Below are 21,948 nucleotides of genomic sequence, written 5' to 3'. Positions count from 1 at the left end.
TACTATAACCTCCCAAAATGCTTACTATTCCTCCTGTATGTATGTACGAACACTGGATTTTCTGAAAAGAAAATTCAGACTTGTGTGAGACATCTAACTTTATTTTTATACAGATATATAATAATAACTTTATTTATCATCAATTATATGTACTAATCATATCGAAAATAAGTAATGTTCTATAACAAAATTTATTGTGATTCTATCAGTACATTTTTTAAGAAAATAAACACATATTACTTGATACCTTCTGAATGTTTCACGGACCTCCTGAAACTTGTCTATGGACCCCAGTTTGGTAAATGCTGGAGTAAGTGATAGTGCTAAAAGAGAGGGATGTCACTGTTTTAGTAGATTACATATATTAAATAGCAAATAATATCACAAAGTATAGATACCCTTTCTTTAGCAGATATAATTCATAAATAATAAATAAACAAAATAGTTGTTAAATGTATGGCTCATATGCATTGAGCCGTGTGACTTATGTTGGCAAGAACAAAAATTGACAACTTTTTTATTTTGCAAGAAATTGAGAAATATTTCACATACCTCAATAGATAATTTTTTTTATCCTCCATTGCGAAAGTATTTTTTCCTTTGAAGCACATTCACTTCTCTCTCTCTCTCTCTCTCTCTCTCATATGCATCACATACATGCAAATTTTCATTATTTGTTCATTTAATTGCACCTAAAGATGTTGCTACCCTGCTTCCAAGACTTTTTCCTTATTTGAGTTGAAAGAGAAAGAAAGTTGAACATTTACACAGTAAATTAAATTAATCACTTGGATACAGAACACACATGCATAAACTATATGTAAATCAGAACCGACTGGAAACTGAAATTAAACTGAACATGGTATTTCTGAGCACACTGAGTATCTTATGGCTGCACACTGAGCAGTGTTACTGCTCAGTGTGCAGCTATAAGAAACTTTGAGGCACATGAAGTTCCCAAAGAGCAGTGTTTTATGTAATGAATAAACTTGAGTAGATTAGAACTTTCCTTGAATGGGCCTTGTCTTTCTCATAACACCGCCAGGCAGATGAATTTTTAAAGTTAATATTTTTAGAATATGCAGGAAATGGGTGCACATGATTGCTTTGGCTTGTTTTCCACTTGTAACATTGAATGACCATTGTGTTTTATTGCTGTAGACACAGTGAAGTTTGAGTAGTATAAATAGCTATAGGTAATTAAAATAGCAATATATCTTATTCTTGGACATAAAACATAACCTATACAGATATAAATTGGGAATGACTTTCAGAATTTGCAATTTGGCTAGCAGTTCAGCTGTTTCTTGTTAATTGTAGGATAGTTAAAAATCTAATTTTTAATAGTATGAACATACCTTTGAAAGCATGAAGTGAGTTAGTTGGGTGGAAAATTGAATTGAAGAGCAGTAAAAAGTTTTTCATTGGATCCTCACAGACACCCAGCCACCAGCACTTTTCACTCCAAGCGCCTTGTGTGGGTAGCTCCCAAGGCATTTGGAATGAAAAGTGCTATTCTGGGGAGGCTATCAAAAAATACAGAATGCTCTAGCAAACCAGTGTTTTTTTTTTTTAATCACTCTGTAGCAAGTGACAGCTATAAACTATTCACACGATGTGGGTATGTGGGTGGACAACTTTAAAACTGACATACAAAAAAAATTTCCACTAGATGAAATAAAATAAATCATTCCTTTTTGAATCATCCTTGTAGTGTAATTTTCTTTTAATCTGCATTGTGATAGTATTTTCAGATTTTTAAGCTAAATTGTTAATCTCTCCCAGGAAATGCTGATTTTGAATTTTAAAAAATTATTTGATTTTTAATAATGCATTCATCTTGCATATGATGGTGATGATAAAATAAACTGTATTACAGAAATGTGATACACCTGGCAAGAACCAGAACAAATTAATTTCCTCTTTGAAGTTATGTTTGCTTGCACAGTGCTTTCTTAAAGATACATGAGGTGAAAAGTGGTGATGGAAAAAACTTATTTTTCATTCATTATCCACTAATGAATTTTTTTTTTTTTTTTTAATATTAGGTTATTTCTGCTCGCAAAGGTGAATTTGAGACAGGATTTGAAAGAGGAGGACAAACAAGGGAACATGCTATGCTAGCAAAAACTGCAGGAGTTAAACATTTAGTAGTGTTGATAAACAAAATGGATGACCCAACAGTTGAGTGGTCTGAAGAAAGGTAAGCAGTTGTGAATTCACACTAAAATAATTTACAGCAATTCAGACTAACTTAATACATATAACTGACTATGATGCTTAGGTTCATTAAATTAGTCTGAATCGCGATATCACTTTTATGAGAAAGACGGTGGCAGATGCAGTGTACAGTTGATGCAATTGATTGATACTTTGACTAAAAATTTAACATGTCAAGTTCACATATACTACTAACATTCTTATAAACCTAACTTTTTGGAATAAGGAGTACAGTTTGTACTAGCTACTAGTCCACTGAAAAAGTTGTTCTCTTATGTCTGTTATCAGCCTATATATTAACCCTCTGAGGAATTTTTTTTTTTTTTTTTTGTCTATTCCCATGTTATTTTTAGATTTTTGTTATATTTTGTATTAATACTTTGTGTATTACTAATCTTTATTGTCCTACAAGAGAGGTTTACACTGAGTGGACAGAAATCATGGGATACCTACCTAGTAACGGGTAGGCCCACTTTTCACCTGGATAAGGGCAGTCACATGGCGAGGCATTGAGTCCACTAGTTCACAAAAGCATTCCACAGGTATTTCCATCCATGTTTGCTGCACTGCTGTCCATAATTCTGTCGCATTCCTGGGTGGAGCATCCAAAACTCGAATGGACTTTTCCACAGCATCCCAAAGATGTTCCACAGAGTTCATGTCCAGTGAATGGTAGACTAGTCCATGGTGGTAAAATCTGCAGAATGCTCTTTGAGCCATATTCTAGTCACCCCGGCTCTGTGGGGAGGTGCATTGCCCTGTGGGTGCACAACGACCACGAAGGGATGCAGATGGTCTGCAAGGATGGACACAACCTGAACCCCAGGTAGGCAGTGCGTAGCACACGCTTCTTGATTAGACCGGGTTTCGAGCCCGTGACCACCAAATACGGAGGATGCAGAAAGGTCAGGGGATGACCACCACATATCCCGAGCAATATGGCCTTAGTTGCTAATGCTCCCAAAAAAACCCAACCTGGACCATTCAGAGATGCATCTAGATGTGCCAGTTGAACATGCCCTATACAGACTATTACCGATCTCCACCTGCCTGACCAGTTCCTTGTTACATGACAGGTGCATAGCTTCTTGCGGTTTCCGCCTGATACACACCCTCCCGTTGGCTCGAAATAACTGGAAAAGGGACTCATCAGACCAGGAGACCTGTCTCCAATCATCCAAGGTCCAGTGCCGATGTTCTTTCACCTGGTTGAGGCATACAGCCCTGTGTCGTGGTGTTAGCAAAGGGACTCTGTCCAGGAGCATCAGTGTGTAGCACATGCTTCTTGATTAGACCGGGGTTCGAGCCGTGACCACCAAATACGGAGGATGCAGAAAGGTCAGGGAATGACCACCGCATATCCCCGGAGCAATATGGCCTTAGTTGCTAATGCTCCTAAAAACCAAATAACAACAACATGGGACTCTGGTGGGTCCCATAACCTATTGTGGCTAATGAAAACCTGATGGTCTTGGTGGAGACGTTTCTGGCACCTCCCTCATTGAAGTCGGCGGTGATTTGCGCCACTGTTGCTCTCTAGTTAGCTGAAACAATGAGACAGACGTCGATGACCACATTAATCACCACCTTTCTCCACCCACAGTGCTGTCCATGATGAGATGTTATTCCAGAAATGGCGTATTCCTGATACACTCGATACTGTTGAACGGGGATAGTGCAATTTTTGTACCTCCTCTGCGATAGTGACCCATGTGTTGGGCACCCACTATCATCCCTCTTTCAAAAGAGGATGATAGTGGGTTAACAGACTTTGAAGTCTGTTAACTCAACATTTATCCATACTGACATCGAATAACCATCTACATGAATGAAGTGATGCAGTGTACCTATATACTTGCCAAGCAGTGAGTTTGTCGACCAGTAAGAGGGGTTATGGCGTTGCGTTGCCCAGGAACCAGGTATCCCATGAATTCTGTCCTTACAGCGTAATTTGTTGCCTTCATTGTAAATACATGCACACGAGTCATCAGACCTACCAACTAACAATTTAAGTGGAAGGTTCCACTTTTTTTGCTCTTTTTACTATTTTAGTTCCCCCCCCCTTTTCCCCCACAAAATTAATTCTATTACCTAAAGAGTATTTCCTTGGAACTTTAACTCCTCCCCCCCATTAGACTATTTTCATATTTTTACATTATGTGGCACTTTTGCTTATCTTTATTTCACTGGTTATATTTTAAAATGGCGTAATTATGGATGTTCTTCTGCTAACACCATTGTTTAAAAAAATGTCATGTTACTGAATATGTAATAAATCTCACATGATCAGGAAAGGGCATGGTTGTTTTACATGTAAATTATTACTATATAAAAAAAATTGAATAGAAATTGTACTTTAATTTGTAATAGTAAACCATTTAATGATTTTAGTGATTATTAAATATTTAGTTACATGTGGAATAACAGTGTCGGACTGGAATATATTAACATTAAAACTTAGTTTGAACATGAATTTATTTAAAAAACTCACTTATTTACATCTTTGCTCCTTGTTAAAAACAGAATTAAAGTATATCTTTCTGAGTGCTGTAGTTTTTCCATTACATTTGGAAATGAACACATAAATTATAGGTGCCTCCGTAGCCAGGTGGGAAGGAGCAGCAGTGCATAGCACACGCTTCTTGATTAGACCAGGGAATATGACCACCGCATATCCCGGAGCAATATGGCCTTAGTTGCTAATGCTCCTAAAAATCAAATAACAATAACAAACATAAATTATACTTAACTAATAAGTTTAATGAAAATTTAACGACCTGGTTTTAGGTTCCTACACACACACACACACACACACACACACACACACACACACACACACACACACACACACACACACACCCTTTCCTTCCTTCTCTTTCTTATTCTTACTTTCTTCCCTGTTCTATGATACCCCCATTGTTTTTTTTTTTTTTTCCTTTTACATTATATTTATAGTTTATACAATCTGCAATTTATGTCATTGTGAATTGTCTATGCAATTACACCTCAGTAATAATTTATTATCATTGTGAAATTGTGTGAATAATTTGCTTTCTGTTGATGGAAACCCATAAACACAGTGGCTTGTGTAAAAGCCATTTGTTTGTGGCTAATTTCCATCACAAGCTATTGTAAAAGCATGAATATGTTAAATTCTAAATTTAAAAACTTTTGCTTATCTTCTTTCATCAAGAAATTTTGTAATGAACAAAATTTCAATAACAGGGCTTACTTTTTTGTGACAGCATGTCTGGCCATACTGTTAATAACATTGAAGACTGGATGACAACATACAAGTCAATTTCATACCACCAAGCAAATACAATGTTTTTGTGCAACTGAATGAACCAAGGGAAGATGGCACATTCAAAAGGCAATTATTTATGGTGGCGACGTGACAGCTGAACATTGAGACAGATGGTGATGACAGTCATCAGCTTGGGGTTCTGTTTGTAGTCACTTGGACTATAATGAATAGTGTGTGGCAGAATATATGGCCAGAGTGCATTCACAGTGTCCAGAACTCACTAATGTTCAGTAAGTTACAAAACTGTGGGATTAACAAATAGGATTGGTCTTAACGGAGGGGACAATAAGTAATATGTTGGAAATTCTGAAATTACTGCACAATGCTGAGCTGACTTTTTTTTTTTTAATGAAAACCCCAAACACAAGAGGTATTAGAACCTATAGTACCGTGCTTGGATTGGAGGTTGAGAAGATGAATGAAGATATTTGTTGACGTTAGACTTGAACTTCTGTAGACTGTAATTTTCAGGACCTAATGAGGGAACTTTTTGAGTTTGAGAAGCAAAGGGTAAAGAGTGCAGGAAGAAGAGCACATGCAACTAACTGCTCACTGCAAAAAGGATGTCTGAAGCCTTCAGTTTGTTCAGGAAAGGAATGGCCATTCTAGTCAAAGATGACCCAAACATTGGAACAGATTGGCAAGTTCAGTTCAGAACTGAATGATCTTTTGCAGCTAAAATAAACTTACTGAGAGAAAGAAACAAAAATCTGTTCAGAGTTCTGTTCTTAACTTCTTGAAGCATGAATAGTTTAGTACATTAAAACCTTAATTTGAAGTTTAAGGGACCACAATATGTCTACTTCAATTTAAACTGATTCAGAGTATTTGTAAATGATCAGAACATGCCAGTATTAATCATGATAAATTTTAATAAGATACTCTTATTAACACTGTGCAGAATTTTAATAATTCTCATTTAAAATATTAATCACTTAGTTTTGTTGTGGAAAACATTCATGAATAGACAGGTAACGTGTTAATTTAGTCATTAGGAAAAAGATAATTGTACTGTGAAGAAATTCAATAAATTTTTCACATGTGATAAGATTACATTTTGTTTTTGCTGGTATTACTAGTCATACATTTCAATGTGTGTTAATAGTGGTATTAAAAAAAAAAAAAAAAAAAAAAAACAGTTTCTGAGTACAGCTGAAAAACACGAATCCACAAAAATGTTCCAACTTTTTTATCTTGATTTTATAGAATTAATTCCACATTCCAATTAATAATATTAATTTTGGACTTGTCTTTCCCAAAATTAATTCTTCTTAAATTCTTTGTGTGATGTGACTTTGTACCTACTTAATTTCCTTAGTTGATGAAATTTGTCTTTAACTGTTATTGGCTTATTCTGAATTTTCATACTCTCAACCCAGCCATTTCTTATAAGTCACTTTTTCAGTCCAGTAGACTTCTGAACTGTACTGCCAAGTAGTATGCAACTTTTACTGCAGAGTACACTCACGAAGATGAGTGCTGCTCGTGTTGCCTATCTGCTACTACCATTTCAGAAGTGACAAATATCAATTCTGAAACAGTAGCAATAGTAGAAGCAATCTTGATAAAAGAGCACTAAATGACTGTTAGACATAATGCTGAGTTTTGTTGGCTTATGTCTAGAGGCAGTGAATATGGTATACTTATCAAATACTTAAAGCTGAGAGGCTCTGTGAAATGGGTTTACACCACTGACACAGCAAGCTTATAATTTGAAGACATCAGAATATCTTTTGGAGAGATACAGTGGAATCCTCAGGTCTTTATTTGCCAGTTAATAATTATGGATGAGATGTGAGAACATTGCTTTGACTCTGAGTTCATGCATCAAAGCATAACCTGGAAACACACATTAACAGTGTGTTTGAAAGGTATAAGCTAGTGATTTTCAACCATAGTGAGCCAAATGTCCCCTTTTAATAACAAATATTTTATACCACCCCTTTTATTCACTTGAAGTTAATTTCGAAATATAGGCATAGATCCATGCCTATATTTTGAAAAAAAATCTAGTTTTCTCATTATTCTTCTTTATTCACAAATAAAGAAGACAAATATAAGTAAATGTTTTATATTTATTTGTGTAAATATTATTACTGCAAATTACTATTACAACAATAACTAACAAAGAATTTTATAAATTATTTAAATTTTTTTATTGGGTATTCATTTTTTAACAAATAAATTTAATGAGATCCTTGTGTGATTCAGCTAATTTATTTATATTTGACTCTAAATTTGTTAAAAGTAGTTTTAAATCTCCTTCTTACATATTTTGCTTTGTTAGTAGCAGTACTACTGTACCGAACCCCTTTGCTACCAAGTATGATGATGGAAGCCTTCGCTTCTGGATTTGGTCGGCAATGGTTGGTTGCTGTTGGCATCTGGCACGGATGGTATCATTAGTGATGCGGTCGCGAAGAGAGATGCCCAAGATCTGCCGCAGGCATCGCATTTGGAATACCTCAAGTTTGTTCAAATCTAACTTGAGACAAATCCATGTTTCCGATCCGTAAAGAAGAATGGGCAGGATCAAAGTCCGGAAGAGTCGGATTTTAGTCTTTGTGGAAATGTTGGTCCTCTTCCACAGACACCATTTGAGCGAGGCGAACGCAGTGGCCGCCTGTCCAATTCTGCTGTGGATTTCCATGGTGGATGCAACTTTCTTCTCCTGGACCAGCGACCCAAGGTATTTAAAGTCCTGCACTTGCTCGATCTGGACGCCTTCGAGATAGATGGTGGCTTGCGACCCATCTGTTGTCAGGGCCTTTGTCTTACCAGCATTGATCTTCAAACCGTATGGCCGGGCAATGCGGGCAATGTCGTAGAGGATGTCCGTGGCTTCAGCGTCGTTACCGGCAAGGATAGCACTATCATCAGCAAACATCAGGTCAGTCACATAGTGATCCTTGTCATATTGTATGCCCTGTCTGTTTCTGAATGCTTGCCTCATAATGGCGTCGACCACGATGTTGAAAAGCAACGGGGAGGCTACATCCCCTTGGCGGACTCCAGTTTGGATGGTAAATTCCTCAGATAAATCGTTCTGGATGCGCACCTGGCTGGTTAAACCGTTGTATGCAGTTTGGAGGAGTGTGATGACTTTTCGAGGTACATGTTCAACCTCTAGTAGTTTCCATAAGGCAGGCCGGTGGACACAGTCGAAAGCAGACTTAAAGTCAATGAAAACAATGACGGTTCGCTGTCCACACCGGATCCTCTCCTCCATCAGCTGACGAATGGCAAAGATTTGATCACAGCATCCTCGCCCGGGTCTAAATCCTGCCTGTTCTTCTCGACTGGTTTGCTCGCGATGTTTTTGCAGTCTTGACTGGATGATCTTCATAAAGACCTTTCCGATGATGGAAAGGAGGCTGATGCCACGGTAGTTCTTGCAGTCCCGGTTATCACCTTTCTTGTGGATCGGTACGATAATGGCTTTCCTCCATGTTAGCGGAATTTGTTCAGTGCACCAGATGGTTTTGAGGAGTGAGTGTAGTCGGCGAAGCAGTACATCTCCCCCGGCTTTGATCGCTTCTGTGGTGACTTGGTCCACTCCTGGTGCCCTGCCATTCTTCAGGAATTGTATGGCTGCTTTCACTTCTTCTACTGTAGGCTCAACATCGACCATGGAGACCTCAGGGGGGTCGATCGAGAGTGCTGTTGCTGGCGGTCCCTGAGGTGGGTCGTGATTATACAAAGCTTTGAAGAATTCACTCCACCGTTGCAGGCGTTCGGATGGTGATCGCACGAAGGTCCCATCAGCATTCTTGATGTTGTCACTAGTCAATTTGGTCTTTCCACTCAGACATCTGAGGGTGCGGTATAGAGTGCGGTACTCGTTCCTGGATGCCGCCACTTCAAGATCGTCTGCCACTTGGTTCCAGTATGCTTCTCTTTCTGCTGTCATTCTTTGTCGGACTTCTCGGTTTAGCTGCCGGTACCGTTCAAAGTCGACCAACTTTGCCTGTTTCCGTTTGTCCACGAGGTCGAGGCACTCGTCTGATATCCATGGTTGCGTTCGACGTCGGGCAGGTGGACATAGGGGCTTGGCACATTCCAGGATGGCATCAGAGATCTGCTTTTCTTCTTCATTTATATCCTCGGGCACGGCCAGCATCTCGAAGCGGTTGGATAGGGCGATCTGATATGCCTGTTTATTGGCAGCATTCATTAGCTGCCTCCAGTCCAGCTTGGCTGACCGAGATGATCTTTTTGCATGCCGTAATTTGAGATGCACCTTAGCCCGGATGAGGTAGTGATCAGATCCACAATCAGGTCCCCTCATGGCACAAACGTCCATGAGTGATGAGCGAAATTTGGCATTGATCAAAATGTAGTCCAGGATTGCTGAGTCCTTGCCAGATGGATTTCGCCATGTAAGTTGATGTTTTTGAGGGTGCTGGAAATGGCTGTTTCCAATGATCAGGTTGTTAGATGCGGCAAAGGACAACAAACGTAGTCCGTTGTCATTGATCTTCCCATGGCCAAACTTGCCCATTGTTGTTTCCCAACCAGATCTGTCCACGCCAATGTGGGCATTAAAGTCCCCTGCGAGGATGATCACTTCTGTCTGTGGAATTGAATCCAGCGTATGTTGGAGCTGGTTGTAGAAGTCATTCTTGGTCGGGTCCAGGCTAGTCTCAGTTGGCGCATAGGCGGAGATAATATGGGTCTTGATGGTGCCCTTGACAGTAAGGACTGCCAGGCGGTCCGATATTGGTTGGAAAGTGATCACACTACTGGTGGCCTGAGCATCGACCATAAAGCCCACTCCTGCTTCTCATTTCTCACCACAAGAGTAGAATAGCATAACCGCTTCGTTAGGTGCTGGTGGTTGGATGATAATCGTTCCAGACCCGGTGAGCCTTAATTCAGATAATGCCGCGATTGATATCTTGCACCTAAGTAGTTCTTGGGCAATGATTTCCTTTTGTCCAACGTGGTGCCCCGTTCGAACATTCCATTCGCCAATGTTAATTGTCCTTTTCGGCGTAGTAAGCTTATTGCTGTGGCCAGTGATCCACTTCACACCAGCACCCTGGGTCCCCAGTGCTGGCGCATCGGCTACCCCGGATGCGGTAACATTGTTATAAGAGCTTGTTCTGTGGCCAGTGGTCCACTTCACACCAGTACCCTGGGTCCCCAGTGCTGGTGCATCGGCTACCCCGGATGCGGTAATATTGTTGTAAGAGCTTGTTCCGAATTTCATGCGGTTTCTTGCCTAGTTTCCCCGGTTTCCCGGTTCTGGTCATTTCGGCAGGATGACCACCCTCCTCCTTTCGCAGCCGGGCTTGGGACCGTCCATGGTTTGGCCACGTATGTAGAATGGGCACGAACAGAATACCATCCACACTCCTTTGGAGACAACGCCCCACCCAATGGAGCATCCAACGGACCGCGCCTAGGAAAACGTGGGCCAAGCAAGTGGAAAATGACTTGAAGAGCCGACGTCTCGACCTTAACCAGGCTAGGACTGACGCCATGGATCGTAAGGTATGGAAGAACATCACAGAGCAAGTCCGAAACCCTGCGGCACCTACAGCAGCATACTGGTTGCGTGGCCAACCACCTCCCCCAGCTGCCAGCTAAGGACCAAAGAAAGAAGAAGAAGATGATGATGGAAATGTTATAATAAGTAATTTAGCTTCTTTTCACTGGGAGGGAATGAGAGATATTTGTGGATCCAAAAAATTCCAGAATCAGTTTGATTAAATTGTGCTTTGACCTTACTCATTTTGCAACTCAATTAATTCTTCTTGCAAAGGTTGACTCACATGATGCACATCAGTCAGAAACATTAATCACCCAATCTGGTATTATTAGTTCATGCAGATCTTTAAATCTGTTATCATATCATCTTTAATAGCATGACTGTGAGAACAATATATTTCTAAATCATCGTCATCATTCTACTCTTCCTTTTGGCAGGGGTTGAGTCCCTATTTAGGTATCAACCTCCATTGTTGTCCATCTCTTGAATCCTTCATCATTTGTTGATAGCTCTGAATGCACGTGTTTTCCTTTAGGAATTGGAGCCAATCTCTTTTGGATCTCTTATCTCCAATTCTTCCTGTCAGTACAACATTAGGCAGCTTATGTTGTTTCATTCGGTTCACATGTCCAAACCACTGAAGTTGTTTTATATAGATCTGTTCTATTATGCTGCATTAAAAATTTAGATATTTTCTTACTTGTTCATTAGTTTTATGTTCTCTCCAATTTGTTTTATTGATTTTCCTTAGACATCTCATTTCAAATGCCATTATTTTTTGCCTCTTCTAAATCAATATCCTTAATTCTATTCTTATGTAACTATTGCAAAGAATCATAATTGAGAAAATTCTTGGCAACCAAGATTATTTTTAAATGGTGTAAGTTTGTTAATAAATCTCATTATAATTCCTTTTACCTTAATAAAATTGATCTTGTTTCCTTGCAGCTTGAGAACAACTTCATTCATTTTTTTGAATATATCTGAAAGATGTGCCACATCATTTTGTAAGATTTTCAATGTAAATGCTTAATTTTTGATTAATAGAATCAAGAAATTCTACAGCTGTCAAATAGTATTTAAAATCTCTTCAAACAATTTCCTATTGAGAGCCATCTTACTTCCATGTGGAATAAAAGATGTTCAAATTCTTCATAGTTTTCGGTGCACACACATTTGGCAAAATAATCTGTCATTCAAAGAATGGGATTTAATTTTATTAATAATAAAATGATAAATACATTCACTGACATTGAATCTTTCACTGAGATGCTTGGCAACTAAATGTTGTTGGTGAATAATGCACTGAATTGCTAAAACATTTGGCACTACTTTTTTTTAAGTTAGCTGTAAATCCATATTGTCTGCCAACCATAGCCATAAATCCACATTGTCTGTCAACCATAGCTGGTACTGCCTCCATTGCACACATGGTGACATTGGAAAATGAATTTTTTTTTTTTTTCATGAAAAAAGCTTTCAAGAGTTTCAAATGTCGATAAATCCTTTGTATCTGTTGTCAGTGATTTTGAATTCTTCTATGTCTTTTTCATTTTTTACAGATTGAACATGTGGAGTTGTAATGAAAATTCACTTGATTGCAGTTCATTACACAGTTGATTTTCCATATTGCTTTCCATTTCATCAATTCTTCTAGAAACAGTATCATTGCTCAATGGAATTGAAGAAATTGGATTATTTGGGTTTGTACAGTCATCGTACTAATAACATCTCATTCAGCTGGTAGTATTCATTTTTCTCTGTTGTGTGGCTTGCCACATTTTGCAATCATTTGTGCTATTCTATAAGAAATGATGGGACCTTTATCATGCTGATTTGTAGATTTTTTTAAGCATTCCATTGATAGTATTACGTTTTTCAAATTTTGTTTAAATTTCAAAAATATGCTATATCTTTACCTACTTTATCAGGATGTTTCTTCATAAAAGGATCATTTAATCTCAATGATTTCATTGTTTCAAAGGAAAAAATGTAATGGAAAAGTAGACACGTTGGCAGCCCTTCATTTGTAGTAGAAGGTACGAAACCATATTTTATATATTCAATTGAATATTGTAGACAATTTTTATATTTCTCTGACAGGTTGACAGTTTACATAATAAATATTGAGGTTACAATAACTGACAATCACTGTGGTAGTTATGGATTAAATAATGCATTTACTAGTGCCTGCCACAAAATTATAGTAGTGTCACATAAACAATATGATAGACCGAGTGCCCCCTAAGATTTTTAAATTGCCCTGGGGATGGTACTGCTCCCATTGAGAACCACTAGTATAAGTGGTTCAAAGATGGATGTGAGGATGTTCATAATGAAACAAGAAGTGGGCATCCTTCAAACTCTTGAAATCAGGAGAGATTTGCAAAATTTCTGAAAATTGTGGCAAGAGATAGTCGTTTGACTTTCAGAATAATTGCTGATGAGTTGGGTGTGACTAAGGAGATTATTTGAGACAGTCATAAGACAAGACAATTGTAATTTCATTGACCATTTTCACTGGAGATGAGTGTTGAATGTTTCAGTACTACTCAAAGACAAAGCATCAGAACATGCAGTGGACTTCAAAATCATCACCAAGGCCATAAAAGTTTTGTTTACAGAAATCCAGGATAAAGATGGTGCTAATTACATTTTTCAACAAACAGGGTGTGATTCACAAAAGTACAGGTGCTTCAAAGACTATTTTCAGGTGAGGCTGCAAGTTTTGAGAGCAAGGCAGCTTTCTCTCAAAATTGTAAATTTCTTAGCAAGATGAAACATGGCATTGTACAGATCAACCATCCACTTTACTGTTCTGATCTAGCACCAGTTGACCTTTTTCCTCTTTCCAAAGGTGAAAAGTGTCCTTAAAGGAAAGATTTCAGATTGTTGAGGACAAAGAAACGTTACTGCCAAACTGAACATCATCTCTTTGTATGCCTTTGCTGACTCTTTTCAGAAACTTTTATAATCTTGTAATAAGTGCATTCAATCAGATGGCGATTACTTTGAATAAAAGTAAAACCACTTTGTAATTTTTTGTTGAATCATTCCGGGTACTTTATTTTCACACCTCCTATGTAATGTGATGTTTTATTAAGCAGATCTATATTTGTGTGTGAGAAAGAGATCTTCATTTATGTAAATTAAGAATAACATACTAATTGAAAGTTTATGTACATAAACTAAAATAAAATATATGTATTTTATTTTCTAGGTATATTGAATGTAGAGATAAACTAATACCATATCTTAAAAAATGTGGCTTTAATCCAAAAACAGATTTAATGTTTATGCCATGTTCTGGGCTCACAGGTGCTTTCTTAAGAGATTTAGCAGATGAAAAAACATGTCCGTGGTACAGGTAGAGTATTTTCACTTATGTTTTCAAATTTTTATTTTCAGTTCTCTCCCCCTCCTCCCACCACACACACTGTTTGAATATAGTTGTACATATTTGGTCAAGTGTATTATTCTTCAACACTTAATCTTACTCAGCAGTTTAAAAAAAAACCTGCGAGTAGTTTTCATAATTTTAACTGTCATTCAGCAAGTTGAGTACGGTATTGTATGAAATATAATTTAATACACATTGTCAAGATTTCTCAAACTCATGTGTTCCATGAGATGTGAACAAGTGTTCCATGAAAAATTGTAATTAATAATTAAAAAATTAAAATAAATAAGTATAATGATACCATTTTTGTATCATTATAATTTTTAACACCCCCCCCCCCCCCCCCGGTTATTAATATACTGGCATAGACTAATAATCAAATGGACCATGGAACACTTTATTTGGCGGACTGTGCATAGAAACGTATGCTTAGCAGTATTGCCATCTACGAAAAAGTAGCGATGTAGTGATCTAATGTGCCATTCGTATGTGATTTAGCCTGAAGTACATGGGTTAGAGTAGAGGGGGAAGCAAACCGATATCATAACTAAACTCAATTCCTTACTTCCTTGTTTAAATTTTTTTTGATAATTATCAGTATTTCGAAATACTATTATTAAAATAAATCACCATGGATTTGTGGCTGAAAAAGGGAACTTTAAAACGAGAAGCAAGTACTTCTAGTAGTGCAACTGCAGTCAATGAAAATGAAGACAATATTGTCACACTTCAAAGTGAGGATGAACACTCGCAGCCTTTTGTTCCCCAAAAATCTGAAGTGAAAAAACAGGAACCAAAACAAAAGTATAATGACGTTATTTAAATTTTGGCTTTACATGTGTTGGAAATAAAGAAGCTCCTGATGCACCATGCATCATATGTAATAAAATATTAGCAACAGTTCTTTGGCTCCTACTAAACTTGTTTTGTGAGTGTTCCGTCAATATATTGTGAGATGAAAAGTGTTTCCTGACTAAAATGTTTGGGAAATGCTGGTCTAGATGTACTGTATAACTATGCATATCAAAGTTTCTGTGGAGCCCTGAGGATGGGAAAAATTTTTAAATTTGATAAATATTTTGAAAAAAATATAAATATACAGCAGGCCCCGTTATAACGCGGTTTGCTTTACACTGATTCGCTATAACGCTGTTCTTATATTATAACCCGTATCTGAGTATAGCGCTGTCACAGATCACTATAACGCTCTTTTACGGATTGCATTTTTGGCATATTTAATGAAATCATTTCATTTGATGGAGTCGATAGCTTGAAAATGAATAGCAAAACAGTATTAAAACGTTTCCCACACTCAGTGAAATTTTCTCGCACGCTAATTGCAGTGCAGTCACTTGTTACGTAGTTCAGAGTTCAACATTTTAAAAAATGATCAAGTATATTGCTTGAAATATTTGTGTTATATGCATTTATCTGAAGTCTAGTCATCGCTCAGTACAGTATTAGACATCGTGCGTATCGGACAGTTTACTTGAACATTGTATCATAATTAATGCAACCAACGCAGTTACATTTTTGAAGAGTTAATAATGGCCGATAAGAATGAAAAAGCAATGTCTGGGAGCAGTACGAAGAATATAAATGTAAGAAAAGGACTGAATTTGAAAATTAAATTAGACGTTTTGAAGCAAATCGATTCCAGTCAGCAACAAGCGGATGTGTGCCGTAATTTAGGACTTGCAAGTTTAACTGTAAGAACAATTATAAAAAAATGAAGAATTAATTTTAGCAGCGGGAAAGATAGCTGTTCCACTGCAAGCAACTAGGACTAGGCCGGCTATTAGGATTGAAATGGAAAACACTTTTAACTAATGTCCAAATGCAGAATTCAGTTAAGTTAAATATTATAAAAAAAAAAAAGAGAGAGAGAGAGAGAGAGAGAGAGAGAGAGAGAGAGAAATTAGCCAATATGATGATCTGAAGAAAACTCACCTAAAAAAAAAAATGTGGAACCATTTAAAACTGGTAAGGGCTGGTTGGATAGATTTAAAATCTAGGGAGAAGCCACAAGTGCAGATCAAGGAGCCGAAACTTTCAAAAAAGAACTTGTTAAAATTATGGAAGAGGGGTATTGTGTGTTATACTTCTCAACAAGTTTATAACATAGATGAAGCAGGACTTTTGTGGAAACGAATGCCTAAAAGAAGTTTCATATTGAAAGAAGCAAAAAACATGCCAGTTTTCAAAGTGGCAAAGGATCGGTTGACTTTATTGTTGGGTGGTAACGCTGCGGCGGATTTAAAATTAATACCCCTTTTAGTTTATTGGGAAGAGGGCCAAAGTTCAACCCAAAATCGACACATTTTTCATGATTAAATTCATCAATTAAATTAAATCAATTTAGATCAATTAAATTCATGATTTTAATTGGAATTTTATGTTTAATTTTGATACGTAAGTAGTTACCTCATAATTATATATGTATGTAATGCAGAATATTTTATATGTACAAATATTTGAATATTAAATATTTTGACCGACATTTGTGCATTTTTTAACTACCGTTTATTATTGATTAGGGAATATCCTATGGCACCGACCGCAACTAACAAATACATATGTTACCTTATGGGAATGCGCGCTCGCTTAGCGTGGATTCACTTAGCACTCTGTTTTTCTGGAACGAATTATCAGCATTAAGCCAGGGGTCACCTGTATATGTTATTAGCAGAGTAAAGAGTAAAAACACATTGCAAAATGTTTTTTTATTGTAGACCAGTTTACCACCAAAGTAAAAGGAATCCTTTTTTTGTTGAGAAATTTAGATATCCGACCAATCCCACAGCATGAAACTATAGCGAAACAACTACAGAATCCAATGAACAATGGGTGTAGATTCTACACAAAAAATTATATGTATGCACTTCTGCTAGAAGCATAATCTTCACCCAAATCCATATCTAAAATTAGCACAAACTACACTGCTCAACAAAATTAATAATGTGTAGAAAACGTGTAGCTTGTGATGAGGTGGTACAAAATTTGGTATGGTGGTGTACTATAGAATAACAGTGAATTGAGGAGATAGTGAGAAACTTCGGACAGGTATAAGGGAAGTTTATAGAGGTTATAAGAATTATAATAATAAGTCTATACAAGATACTCAAAAATGTGGTCATTACATCAGTACGGTGTATTCTTCAAACAGGCCTCTGAGGTTGGGTATGTTCATATTGTAGTTTTAAATGTTTTTCACCAACCTTATGTAGAAATAAAACACAAAGAAAACAAAAACAGGAATCTTGATAACTGTATTTATAATAAGTTATATTTGTCTGTATTTACAATAAATTATATTTAACTTTACAACTAAAATATATACGTATAAAATATACATTAAAATATACTGGGTTAAGAACAATAAAATACATTAAAATATACTAAATTAAAATCGATAAAACCAAAGCTTTCGAAGGCTCCTGCCTTCTTCTTCAGCGGTATTTTCTTTGTTCTGCGGTGCATCTTTAAATACCAGCAGGTTCACGGTACTCATCACGTGTTTCATTCCCACGTGTTCCGTTCTCTTGTGTTACGGAATCGGAAGTGGCTCGAGAGTGGGTCATGTGGAACCGTTCATCCCTTCTGAGGATAGTAGCCTCAAAGAGGGGATGGATCCGCATTCCTCTATCTCTATTAATGTTCACTGTGGAACAGATCCGCAAACTCTCAAGCCACTCCCGGTCCCAGAACTTATTCGCCCGATCGGTGATGATAGTACGGTGTATGATCCCCTCCAATGGCTAAACAGGTCTGATAGCAGTGAACCATGCTCAATATAAGGGTGTCCTTAAGATTCTGTGGTAACAAATCCCATTCTTCCAGCAGTTCAGATCTTAACTGAGAAAGTGACTGAGAAGTTGGCTGCCAGCATGCGATGCCCAAGGATGGCCCACACATGTGCGATTGGATTTAAGTTTGGTGATCATGCTAGCCATAGAAGTTGTTGGATATATTCAGTTTCAAAATATTCCTCCACCACTTGAGCTCTGTGTGCAGTGGTGTTGTGCATGAAAAGAAAAATCTGGGCCAACCACACCCGTAAAAAGTTGCCCATATGATATGAGGATTTCTTCTTGGTACTTCTGCACAGTTATAGTATCCATATCAAAAACATGAAAATGGATGTGGCAATTGATCATTATTCTGCCCCACACGAGAACACCACCGCCTTCCTCGTCTCCACATTAAGACAGCTTGCAACCTGTGACTACCCGGCTTAAAGTCATCCAATGGCCTGCCATCTCAAAGAATCATCTAAACGACGATGACTTGCCCTTCTGAGTACTGGTGATGTGGTTGCAACCAGTGTTTTTATAGGCATGAATAATTTGCATAATGTGTGGCTCTGTAAGGTGGTAGATCAATTTATATTGGCTACTTAGAATTTGCATGCCAGGATGCCTATTATATCAAATATTTGCCTTCGGGGACACTGTTTGCAATAAAATATTCATGAAAAACATTTTGTTCTCTTAATTTTGTTGAGCATTGTAGTAAAACCAATAGTAAATTCTTAGTAATTAGTAAATTGGTTTTTAGTAATTTCTATATAGTAATAGTGATTTCTTAGGGCTATTTTTAGACAGAATGTTAACTTTTTCATATTCGTAAATGCTGGTGTGCTATTGAGTTTTCTTTTGCATCTCCTTTCTGGGGCTTTCAGGCCCAGCCAAAGTACTCATGTAACAGTTGTAGGCGTGACTATTTCGGCGTTAATGGGAAAGTATTCCCTGGTTTGGAATAGTGTTCAAGTATGGAGACCTCATCTGAAAAAAAAAAAAAAACACACATTTAGCTTCTTGAAAGGGTCCAAAGGTGGGCAACTCTAATGGTGAGATTGGCAGAAGGACGACCGTATCAGGAAAGACTGATTATGTAGATTACAGAGCTTGGCAACCAGACACCTCAGAGGTGACCTGATTGAGGTTTATGAGTCTTAGAGGGATTAGTAAAATGAATGATGGTGGAATTCTCACTTATAAAGAATTCCAGAACTAGGGGTCAATAAATTCAAATTACAGGGGTTGAGGTTTAGAATAAATATGCACCATCTACACTTACTCCTTAACATGTTCCTGCTGCAGCGTTTATTTAATATGAAGACTAAGAGACAGATAGACTTTTATTTCCCAAATGACAACTGTGTTTTTTTCATAATTCGGTTCATTTAAGTGACAAATATCACAGTATGTGCAAGAAAAACGCATTGTCATTTGTTTTTCGTGAAAATTTGATAGCAACCCACTGATGGTTTTCCCCGCCCCATGGCTCTAAGTATTGTCATTGAATGGGGATAAGCACCAGTGAGTTGCCAATGGGCACACTCAAATTACTTCCTGGTACCACCACAAGCATTGTTTTCCAATTTGTTCGTACTCTGAGAGACTGACAATAGTTGTTGCTTCCATATTGACTTCATTTCAAATATGTGCACGTGTGGAGAACATTTTTGCTTATCACCTTCTCTCTTTTATAATCCCTCCTCTTTTTACAGAAAATGAGCTAAAGACAAATGTTTGATAAATAGAAGTGATAGTGATGATTCAAATGTACCTCTTTTGAAAAAAAAAAGTTCCCAAGGACATTGAGAATAGAGTTGGACTTGCGGACAGAAGAGAAGCCATAATATTTCTTTAGTGATGAATCCAACGACAGATCGGAATTAGATAATTTAGACATGCATTCCAATTACAGTGATGGTGATAATAAGATTCAAACCTCAGAAGAATCTGATGAACGTGATGAATATCATGAAATCAGTGATGAAAATAATGACCCAAATTCTCAAGTAATCTCCAATGCATCTAAGTCTGAAAATGTTATTTGGCAAGTGGTAGGAAAAACTAAAATTTCAATTAATGAATATAATAAAGATGCTGAAATCCTTGTTGATGTTTATTTGAACCAACCTTACCACATATACAAACTATTTCTAACCGACGATATCCTTCAGATGATGGTGACTGAAACCAACAGGTATGCACAGTACTGTTTGTCATTAGCAGATAGTAATATACAAACACCCAAAAAGAAGAAAGCTGATTGGAGACCAACCACCGAACTGGAAATGTCAAAGAATATTATTGTTAATAGGAATTGTTCATATCCCAGATATAAGATTACACTGGTCAAAAAAATATTTATAATCAAATAATCTCATTAGGAAATCTGAGTAGAGATCGTTTCCTAGATCTGCTGAAATATTGGCATTTCTCTGACAATGAAACCCCCAATGAACAAGACCGTCTCAACAAAATCTGAATTTTATTAGATAAAGACAATAGGGATTTTCAAAGTGTGTTAAAGCCAGGAAAAAACTTGTTCATTGATGAATGTTTGATCCCTTGGTATGGAAGGCTACTCTTTCGCCAGTATATCCCTAAAAAATTTCATAAATATGGGATCAAATTTTAGAAATTATGTTTGCCCAAGGGATATACTCATGAAATCTCTGTTTATACCAGAAAGGGTGATTCAGTGGAAGGTAAAGGACGTTGCCATGCCGTCTCAATGAAACTGATGGGTAACCTGCTCAATGAAGGATGTGCTCTTTATTCAGATAATTTTTACACCAGTTTCCCTCTAGTGCAAGAGTTACTAGAAAAGAAAACCTTTCTCTGTGGGACTCTAAGAAGCAATCGAAAAGGTATATTTCAGGAAAAAATGAAATGGGGAGACATGATCGCTCTTGAGAATAACAAAGGAGTGAAAATCATGAAATGGATCGATAAAAGACCAGTAATGATGCTAACAACATGCAAACTCATCTGTGTAAAATTATTGAGACAGGAAAGAACAATAGAAAGGGAGAAAAAAATCAAGAAACCTGACATTATTATCAGCTGCAATCAAGCAAAGAAGGGAGTGGCTATAGCTGACCAAATGGCATCATATTATAGTAGCCTGCGTAAAACTGTAAAATGGTATAAAAAAACTGTAATGGAGATCATCTTTGGTACCATGCTCGTCAGTGCATGGGTGGTACAGAGTAAATTTGGAACTAATAATTGTCTATCCATCCTTCAATTCTGAGAAAGTATAATATACAGTTTATTGAATAGCGAGACTACTACAAAAGTAACAAAGGCACCTGGCAGAAGTCATACATTTTTGTAAAATGGAAGGTCAAGCAAGGAAAGTTAGGAAACGTTGCAGGGAGTGTTACAAGAAAATTTCTGAAAAAGAAGGAAAGAAAGAAGCAGACCGAAAGGCAAAAAGTGTTAAAACATTTTGTCAAGATTGTGAAAATCAACCTGCTTTGTGTCTAGAATGCTTCAAAATAATTCGCTGTAAACAAAAATAATTATATTTGAAATAAAAACTGTCAATTATTGGTTCCTTTTTCTATTCCAACCACTATGATTTTATATACCCCACAAAAACCTCAATAAATAAATAATATTGATCCTGGGCTGACACTTGGTAGATAACTATATATGGAGGACTGGTTTTTTTAAAATACGTTTTTTTATGGCAGTTTAATGTACAGTAGTATAAAAGCAAAGGATA

General features: G+C 37.1%; 1 protein-coding gene across 1 annotated transcript in view; it reads left to right on the top strand.

Annotated features, from left to right (window-relative positions):
• The window catches only part of LOC150084133 (eukaryotic peptide chain release factor GTP-binding subunit ERF3A-like), a 212,304-nt gene that overhangs the window by 134,454 nt on the left and 55,902 nt on the right, over positions 1–21,948 (top strand). Inside the window, exons 7-8 of the mRNA XM_090375053.1 lie at positions 2,049–2,203; positions 14,242–14,388. Of these exons, the coding sequence (XP_090231179.1) occupies positions 2,049–2,203; positions 14,242–14,388 (302 nt within the window). The remainder of the gene's footprint in view (positions 1–2,048; positions 2,204–14,241; positions 14,389–21,948) is intronic.

This window comes from Mastigoproctus giganteus, chromosome 6 (assembly GCF_048544385.1).
Source record: "Mastigoproctus giganteus isolate SK-2022 chromosome 6, ASM4854438v1, whole genome shotgun sequence".
NCBI lineage: Eukaryota > Metazoa > Arthropoda > Arachnida > Uropygi > Thelyphonidae > Mastigoproctus > Mastigoproctus giganteus.
Note: the sequence above shows the minus strand (reverse complement) of the source record. Positions and strands in the feature narration are given on the sequence as shown.